The sequence below is a fragment of the Myotis daubentonii genome, chromosome 8, assembly GCF_963259705.1.
Source record: "Myotis daubentonii chromosome 8, mMyoDau2.1, whole genome shotgun sequence".
NCBI lineage: Eukaryota > Metazoa > Chordata > Mammalia > Chiroptera > Vespertilionidae > Myotis > Myotis daubentonii.
This window is the reverse complement of record NC_081847.1, coordinates 70,564,501-70,573,853: the sequence shown is the minus strand read 5'-3', so window position 1 is coordinate 70,573,853 and position 9,353 is coordinate 70,564,501. Positions and strand designations below refer to the sequence as shown.

Below are 9,353 nucleotides of genomic sequence, written 5' to 3'. Positions count from 1 at the left end.
CTCTCCCTTCCTCTCTGTAAAAAATCAATAAAATATACTTTTAAAAAAGGCTAATTTCATAATGGGGGGATAAGGACACATATGTAATACCTTAATCAATAACGAAACTTTTAAAAAGACTAATTTCACCTGTTTTCTTCTTTTTAATGTTGCTATCAGAAAACTTTCAATTATATGTGTGGCTCGCATTATATCTATTGAACAGTGCTGCTCTAGAGGACTCAGAAGTTAGGTATATGACCTTGGGCAAGTCACTTCACCTCTCCAAGCCTTACATTTGTGTAATCCCTTCCTGACTTGTTTCTAATGAACAGAATGGGATAAAAGTGATGGAATGTCACTTCCAGGATGAGGTTACAGGACATTTTGGCACCGGGCTGGTTTTGATGAAGCAAATTGCCATGCTGGTAAGGCAAGGAAGTAAGGGCAACTTCCCACCAACATCCAGCTAGGAGCTAAGGGTGAAATTCAAATGCCCTCAAGAAACTGAAATTCTGTCAACAACCACATGAACTTGAAAGTGGATCCTTCTCCAATAGAAGCTCAAATGAAACCCCAACCTTGGCCAGATTCTATCAGCGCACAGCGGTGACCCAGCAGGTAAAGCAGGGAGGAGTCTGCCCACCTCCATCCTCTCCCCAAGCAAATCCTGGATTAAAGGGACAGCCAGGAATCCAGCTATCGGGGTCCAGGAATGTCCCTTGGGATGGCTGTCATTCCCTCATTGACTCCCCCCCTTCTTATCAAGGCCTTGACTACAGATGGGGACCCTCAAGAAATGGAGGTGAGCCCTGGTCGGTGTTGTTCAGTGGTTAGAGCAGGGGTGGGCAAACTTTTTGAGTCGAGGGCCACAATGGGTTCTTAAACTGGACCGGAGGGCCGGAACAAAAGCATGGATAGAGTGTTTGTGTGAACTAATACATGTTAACACTGCTGCTGGTGAAGGAGCGGAGGGGAGAGCAAGAGAACCCTCCGCTCTTTCGGCTCCGTGGGCCGGATAGAACAGCCGAACGGGCTGGATCCGGCCGCGGGCCATAGTTTGCCCATGGCTGGGTTAGAGTGTCAGTCTGCACACTGGAGGGTCATGGGTTTGATTTCCGTCAAGGGCATGTAGTTGGGTTGCAGGTTCGCTCCCTGCCCCCGTCAGAGAGCATGTGGGAGGCAACCAGTCAATGTGTCTCTTTCACATCAATGTTTCTCTCTCTCTCTTTCTCTCTGTCTCTCTCTCTGTCTCTCTTTCTCTCTCTCTTTCTCCCCCTCACTCTCTCCCTTCAACTCTCTCTGAAAAGCAAGGGGAAAAAATATCCTCAAGTGAGGATTAACAAAACAAAAAGACAAAAAAGAAAATGGAGGTGAATGAAGTGTTGTCCAAGGGTGGAGACAGACCCTCCCCAAAGTATGACATCCCAACGGCTCAAGCAGCATTTCCCCAAATGTGGAGCAATTTGAAATGACCTTAGGGTGTACCAGGGTGCAACATTATCCAACAATGACTCGGAGTGAGTCTCAGGTTAGAGGCGTGTGTCTTTAATCTTCACTTATTACAACAGAGAGCAGGCTTTACAGTCTTGGCAGGTGGCAGCATCTAGCTGGAATTTAATAACATTATTTAATACTGTTTAATTGGACATGATTTTAATGGAACAGGGCGGTTTTCATTGCATTCGCTTTCATAATCACATTCTACTTGTGCCAAGAGATCCTGCTTATCCCGTTTATAGCAGTCACATCAAGTTTTTCTTTGGAAATTACTTATATACAAAAGTGAGTCCACTTAAGGAAAAGCATTCGATAAACAGGAGGACAGGCAGTACACCCAACGTCACGACGCTATTTTGCAGGCGTGGCGAACATTGAGTAAGGGGGGACGTGAACAGACATGTTCCGGAAACTGCTGGAACATACACTCAGGGCTGGGGAGGGGCCGGGACCCCACACAGAGAGGCCTATCTGAATTGGGCATTTTAGGTGGAAGAAACTCGTACACAGAGATGTGAAGGTGGGTGTTAGGAAGGACGAGGAGCTCAGTGTGGTGGTGGAGGTACGGAGAGGAGTCCGTTGAGGTCTGGCCATGGACCTTGATTCCCAGGAGGAAAAACCCGATGGATGGCTGCCGGGGAAGTCACCACGGATCGGTGTTTATCAGGAGGTTGGAACTGTCACCGGCAGAGACAGTGCTGCTGGGTGGCAGGTCCCAGGCCCCGTCATCAGCCCTTCCTGCAGGGAACCCCATTCTGAGGTTCAGAGCCACAGATCCTAAACCAGAATTAGCCTGAGGAGAGAGAAGGAAAGGGTTAACCCCTCCCATAATAGGGCTCTGAGTTCTGGGCTTGATGACCCATCCAGACCCATCAGCCCAGGCCTGGTGGCCCCGAAGGCAGGACTCCCTCCTCCCCCATCCTTCACAAGGGCAGACGGAAGCTCAAAGCAGTTCAGGGTTGTGGTCCAGGGGACAAGTTCACCAAGAGATCCAAGGATCCCCAGTTCCTCCATCATTCTACCAGGACCCCTCACACCCATCCACGTCCCCTTTAATGGCCACAGGGAGGCCCCGGCTTCTGGGAAGGTTCCCACTGAGCGTGTTGACTGGATGGTATCTTAGAGCTGGGCTCGGAGAGGGGAAGAGCCTGCCAGCACGCGGGACATACCTCTGACCGGGTTCCGGCAGTCCCGGCCGCAGGCCCCGAGGCAGCAGCGGCTCTTGCCCCTGCAGTCTGCGTCCTGGTGGCACAGGTGCTGAATGGGGCTGAGGCAGCGCAGGTGGTCGTCGGGGCAGGTGCCCTGCTTCACTGCAACACAGGGGCCTGGGTGAGCCTGCCCGAGCCTGGCCCTGGGGCTCGGGGCTTGGGCGGTCAGCAAGGTGGAGAGGGACACTTACCTGTGACTCTACGGACGCACTGGCGGAAGCAACTTCTGTGGCAGCACTTCATCTTTGAGGGACACTGGCTGTCGTCCACGCACTGGTCAGGCGCCGAGTGGAGGCAGGGCCCATCGTCCGGCGGACACCCGCCATGTCTCTCTGGAAGAGAACCCCCCAGATATTGCGGCTGGAGGCAGACCAGAGTTCTGGAGGAAGGGCTGACCCGGGACTCACCCGCTCTGCATTCTCCTCCCTTTAGTTCCTGCCTGACCATTGGCAAGTTATTAGTTGTATTTTGTTGATGGACTTGCTTTTATTTCTTTATTTTTATTTAGTTCTTTCATAGAGGTATAATCGACATACAACATTATGTTAGCTTCAGATGTACAACATGATGATTCAATATTTGTATATATTACAAAATGATCACCCCAATAGGTCTAGTTAACATCTGTCACCATGCATTGTTAAAATTTTGTTCCTTATGATGAAAACTTTTAAGCTCTACTTTCTTAACAACTTTGAAAGATGCGACACAGGATTATGAACTGTAGATGCCGTGCCGCATGACATCCGCATGACTTATTTGTTTTCTGACTGCAAGTTTGTGCCTTTGAATCCCCTTCACCCATTTCGCTCACCCTCCACCCCTCCACTCCCGGCAACCGGTCTGGTTCTCTGTATCTACGAGCTCGGTTTTCTTAGTTTTGTTTTGTGTTTTAGGTTTCACATGTAAGTTTTAGATTCCACGGCATTCGTCCTTCTCGGTCTATTTCACCCAGCATGATGCCCTCACGGTCCATCTACGTCACACATGGCTGGCAACTTTTTAAAAATGTTTCCTCCAAGCCTCGGTTTTCTGTTTATGACATGGGAAGCTGGACACCGTCCTTCTGGGCAGGTTTGAGACTCATGACATAAAGGATGGGGGCGCAGGGGTGAAGTTCAAAATCTCCACCTGCGCCAACCAGGCTGCTGCTGGCCTGGCCCCTGCCCGTCTCTCTGGCCTCATCCTCCTCACTCCTGTGGCTCCTGATCCACTCCAGTCCTCTGCTCTTTGCAGGGGCTCGCGTGGGCCATGCCTTCGCCTGCTGCTCTGTCCGACACCCATTCATCAGGTCTCAGCGGAAACCCCAGGTCCTCAGGAGACCCTGCCTTGCTGACCCTAGCTGAACTCTGTCAGCCCACACACTCCCAGAGGCTCCTCCTTCAGTTCGTGATTCTGCTTCTATTTGTCTGCCTCTCTCACTTGGCCGGCAGCTATGACAATAGACCCCCCTGCCCGTTTTGCTCACCATTAGGCTGACGCACAGCCCTTGACACAAAACACTAGGGCCTCGGTGATGATTTGAAAGAAAGGTTTTGAAGGGAGACCCAGCATCGCAGGTGTGTCAGGTGTTGGCAGCCTGGCACATTGTCACACAGCCACCACCGGCCTCTTGGGCACTGTGCTGGTCACTGCTGCCAGTGGCCTTGTTCCAGGGATCTGTACCAGCTGGGTCGCTCAGCCGGTCCTCTGAACGGTTCTAGAATGTTTTGTCCTGGGGCTTACCTAGCCACTTTTCTCGTTAGGATTTTGGGCCACTTCCAGATTTCATGCAAAAGGCTCGCAGCAATAGCTTCCTCCATGTAGAGGGAGGAAGCAAGGCCGGAAAGGGACAGTGATCGCCCAGACCCACCCGGACTCGGAGTCCTCATCTCCCAGGGCAATGCTCCTTCTGCCGTGCCCACCCCTCTGCTCTGGCCGCCGCTGGGCCCTGGGGGCAGGAGCTGGTCCCTGGCCTTCCAGAATCTGAGAAAAGGGTCAAGAGCCACCAGAGGCAGCTGGTTCCAGTGCTGTGACTTTTCCTGGTGTCCACCTTCCTCCTCCAGCCCTGACTGGGTGCTGGCTGCACACATAGTAGGCACCTTACTCACACAGTAAGCGTTCAAAGTCAACTTCAGTTGAGTAATTGAGTTGGCTTAAATGGAATTGCCATTTCCTGCTGGATAAAGAGCAGCTTAGCTTTTGGGGGACCCCATACCCTGAGTAGCCTGTCCTTCCTAGGCTGGGGCTGGGAGGGGCCTTGGAAGACTCTCTGGGGTCCAGCCCTGATCAAAGGGATTTAGGCCGCAAGGAGCTGGGCCAAACTGAGCTGCCTGCCCTTGGTGGTGTGGGGTAGGTCAGGTCTTAGAGCCACGGAGAGCTTCTGGGGGAAGGGCCAGGACCTAAGCCTTGAGGAAAGACAGACAGACAGGAAGGGAGGTGAGAACTGGCATTTCAAGTGGGAGAACTGTGGCAGCAGCAGTGGAGGTGGGAATATGAACCTGGAGGGACAGTGTGAGAGGGTCTGGTGGGTTACACTCAAGTCTTCATCTGCCTTCCTAACCTTCCCTCCCGATCCAGGTTCCCTGCCCACAGACGTGTACCCAGAGACACGGTCATGTACACACACTGACAGCCACACAGTACTGTCTTCTGGATGTGCTGACTCAGAGAATGAGAGTCCTACCCAGTCACAGTTAAATATACATATTTATGCACACAGACATAGGTACACTTACATAGTCAACTATGCAAAGTGGTTCTCAACCTTCCTAATGCCGTGACCCTTTAATACAGTTCCTCATGTTGTGGTGACCCCCAACCATAAAATTATTTTCGTTGCTACTTCATAACTGTAATTTTGCTACTGTTATGAATCGTAATGTCAATATCTGACATGCAGAATGTATTTTCATTGTTCATGACCCACAGGTTGAATACCGCTGAAGCATAATTAGCTATGGGCTTAACCATATGGAATGCTGTTATTCAACTTTTTTGATCTACAAAAATAGCAACTTCATATGGTCTGACCTATTCATATATATGTGTGTGTGTGTGTGTGTGTGTGTGTGTCCAATATATAGCTATATATGTAAGATAATTATATATGTATAAACACAGTCATGTGAACAAATACAGGGTGTTCCAAAAAATGTATACACACTTTGAATAATTATAAAGGCAGTGTTTATTAAAATACATTTCATTTTCAAAATGTAATAGAGCCCAGCCGGTGTGACTCGGTGGTTGAGCGCCAACCTATGAACCAGGAGGTCATGGTCAGGGCACATGTCTGGGTTGCTGACTCAATCCTCCGTGTGGGGTGTGCAGGACACAACCAATCAATGATTCTCTCATCATTGATGTTTCTATTTCTCTCTCCTTCTCCCTTCCTCTCTGAAATCAATAAAAATATATTAATTTTTAAAAAGTAAAAGAATCTACAGACATTGTATGTATACATTTTTTGGGGACACCCTGTATCTGTTCATATGAATAAATATACAGGCATACTGCCACATATACATGCATATACACAAAAATACAGGGGAGGGAAAAGGTTTACAGTTGTTCTTATAGAAAAAATACAATAATCAATAAATAATAATACAAGAATAAACTCTGTTTTGTGTACTCACAAATGCAAACTGACTTTTGCCCACCCCATACATATACACAGAAATTACACATACACCCAGACATGCAGTCATGTATATGTAAACATGTAGCATGGGTGTGAACAGAGACACGAACATACACACACAGCCATGTGCACAACCATATGCAAAGAGCTACAGACACAGGTCTCTTCACAATACAATATGACTGTCAAAAACACTTGTTAGATTTCTGTCAGGGACTGTGCCCGGCCCTCTACATCAGACACCCAGACGTATTTGAGTGTGTGTGGAGGGAATCTGATAAACAGAGGTGACTGTGCTTCCACGGAAAATAAACCAAGACATCCCTTCCCTCAACTCTGCTGCTTTCCTCCACTGTCTGAAATTCCAGAGAGCCAGGCAGAGATTCCAGGGGGGGAAACCCGGGAACGACGCAGACGCGATGAACTGGGGGCCACCAACATGCGTTATTCCACTTACTCTTGAGAGAGAGGCATGAGACCTCATTTTACAAGGAGTAGGTTTGGGAGGCAAGTCTTCCTGATTACAAAGACCTGCCCTCAGCAGCCACCTTTGACACTGACTCCGAGGCAGTCTTTATCCTTGGGCAAGTGGTTTCCCACTGAGCCTCGGTTTCCTCATCTGCAAAATGGGCATAAAAATAGTTGTGACCTCACAGCCTTGTAGTGAGAAGGAATGTGGTGATGCCACGTGACTCACAGCCAGCATGGGGTCTGGCCTGGGAACTTGCCAGCGCGCTTCCCTCCTCAGCCTGGGAGTTCTGAGCACTCTCCTCCCCAAACCAGCTCATCTCCAGGGAGCCCTGCCTCTGAGGAAGGTATAAGTTAGGCCAGAGGGGCCCTGGCTGGTGTGGCTCAGTTGGTTGAGCATTGTCCCATGCACTGAAAGGTCACCAGTTTGATTCCTGGTCAGGGCACATGCCCAGGTTGGGGATTCAATCCTCAGTTGGGGTGTATACAGGAGGCAACCAATCGATATTTCTCTCACATCTCTCTCTCTCTCTCTCTCTCTCTCTCTCTCTCTCTCTCTCTCTCTCTCTCTCTCTCTCCCCGTCTTCCTTTCTTTCTCTAAAACAGCGGTCACCAACTGGTGGTCCGTGGACCACTGGTAGTCCATGAGGTCCGAAAGGTTGGCAACTGCTGCTCTAAGAAATCAGTAAAAACATTTTTTTTTTCAGTTCGGGTAGAGGTGGCACAGAGAATGCAGGGAACTGCTCCCCAGGGCCCTGTGGAGAGGGGACCTGTCCCCTTTACTGTCCCCTTCCCAAGGCAGGGCCAGGGCTACAGGTGTATGTAGGTCAGAGTGTTCCAGCCCAGAAGGGTATGGAAGCGGAGGCCTCGCCCAGGTGAGGAGGCACCTGTCTAACTACTCCAGCAGCCTGGCCTCCCTCACCCAGTGGCAGCTCAGCCCCAGCCTTTTGGGGGGAGGCGGGGAGAAAAGAAGGGCTAGAGCTTCCTCCCAACAGATCCAGAGCTGAAACAAAACAAAACAAAAAAACGCGCCCCCACTCAATTCAGGAGTCCCTTCCACAGATTGGGGGGCGGGGACGGAGAGGGCCTGAGCAAGACAGAAGCCAGACCAGGCACGGCCTTGTTGGCCACAGAGGACGACAGGGAGGGTTCTCTCCCTGCCGTGTGGGCCCACAGACCCATACACCTATGTGGAGACCACCAGAGCAGAGCGGTACAGGCAGAATTGTCTCCTGACCCGCAGAGGCACAAAAACACACATGTGCACAGAGACGGGCATGCGTGCACCCAGAACGCCACGCTTAGCTGTGTATCACGGACGAGCACAGAGAAACTGGCGGGAAGATGTTTACAGACGTAGCCATGGACAAGCTGATGGGCACAAACAGAACATGCCCACTGAGAAGCAGACATCCACAGCACACACAGACACGCACCGAGCTCCCTGCCTCCCCCAAACCCTTAAGGCCCCCCAGAGAGGCAGAAACCACCTGGTACCTGGAGGAAAGGAACCCCCGCACACTCACCTCCCTTCCTCCTGCCCGAGACAGTGGGCAGCTGGCTCCCCAAAGCCAGGAGGCTCACCAGGAGGAGGAGGCTCCAGGCCCTCATATTTCTGCAGCGGCACCTAATAAGGTCAGGGCCCAGGGGCCCCTAAATTAACACCTGTGGCTCCAGGGAGGCTACAGCAGCTGAGTAAGGGAAGGGAGCTGAGGGGGTGTTGAGTGGCTGCTGGTGGCTGCCTCATCCTGGCCCCACCCCCTGTCTGAAAGCCTCAATGCGAAGGTGCTTTTGCAAGAATGGACGATGGGTGGGGGCAGGACCTGGGTGTTGGGGCTAGGATCCAGGCCTGCCTGTATTGCTGGCTTGGGCAGTGATCCTGAGCAAGTCTTGTTCCTCAATGGGCCTCATTGCTGTCTCCTAAGCTCTCAGGAATCAGGGCCTTATAGTCTATGATCTGATGCTACTTTTTGAATTCTAGCATCCCCTTGGAGGCTTCATTGAGAAGGAGAATTTTATGAGGCTATTTCTTCCCTGATTTTGAAATACACCTGTATATTAAAGAAATGCTTTTTCAACTAAGATTATTTTCTAGACATTTTCCTGGGTGATGAAGTGTCCTCCAGTATCTTCATTTCTAATAGCAACATGGTATTTTGCAAGATTGATACGCCAACACATATATAATCAGTTCCCTTTCGTGGAACATACAGGTTTCCATTTTTTTTCACTCTCATTAAGTAAAGCTGTGACAACAATCTTTGTACATACATTTTGAGTCAGATCTCTGACTATGTTTTTGGGGTAAGTTTGTCAAATTAGAAATGCAAGGCTAGTCAAACTTCCAGTTAAAAATAAATAGGACCTGGGTTTGTAAGGTACAACATGATGACTATAGTTAATAATCATGTATAGAATATTTGACAGTTGCTATGAGAGTAGACCTTAAAAGATCTCATCACAGAAAAAAATTGTAATCATGTGTGGTGACGGAAGTTCACTAGATTTATTGTGGCGAACATTTTGCAATATATACAAATACTGAATCATTATGTTGAACACCTGAAACTAAT

At 49.7% G+C, this 9,353-nt stretch overlaps 1 protein-coding gene across 3 annotated transcripts; it reads right to left on the bottom strand.

Moving 5' to 3' along the window:
* Window positions 1-1,058: 1,058 nt before the first annotated feature.
* WFDC5 (WAP four-disulfide core domain 5) lies at window positions 1,059-8,554 on the bottom strand. Of its 3 annotated transcripts, none has more exons than XM_059706956.1 (5): window positions 8,307-8,554; window positions 7,703-7,783; window positions 2,879-3,019; window positions 2,649-2,789; window positions 1,059-2,272 (listed from the first exon to the last, which is right to left on the bottom strand). In XM_059706956.1, the coding sequence occupies exons 1-5, from the start codon at window positions 8,389-8,391 to the stop codon at window positions 2,268-2,270; spliced, it is 453 nt and encodes a 150-aa protein (XP_059562939.1). In that variant the 5' UTR covers window positions 8,392-8,554; the 3' UTR covers window positions 1,059-2,267. The 3 variants fall into 3 exon arrangements, with proteins under 3 accessions (XP_059562939.1, XP_059562942.1, XP_059562941.1); XM_059706959.1 differs by lacking the exon at window positions 7,703-7,783 and adding an exon at window positions 4,540-4,652 and having other exon boundaries at window positions 8,307-8,551; XM_059706958.1 differs by lacking the exon at window positions 7,703-7,783 and having other exon boundaries at window positions 8,307-8,548.
* Between the last annotated feature and the right edge of the window lie 799 nt (window positions 8,555-9,353).

Bases quoted from the DNA above. Each gene is read 5' to 3' on its own strand.
- WFDC5 (XM_059706956.1), bottom strand. From the start codon at position 8,391: ATGAGGGCCTGGAGCCTCCTCCTCCTGGTGAGCCTCCTGGCTTTGGGG. The intron at 7,784-8,306 runs GTGAGTGTGCGG...GTTTTGTTTCAG, and splicing joins CTCGGGCAGGAGGAAGGGAG to CTCTGGATCTGTTGGGAGGA. The intron at 2,790-2,878 runs GTAAGTGTCCCT...CCTGTGTTGCAG, and splicing joins GTGCGTCCGTAGAGTCACAG to TGAAGCAGGGCACCTGCCCC.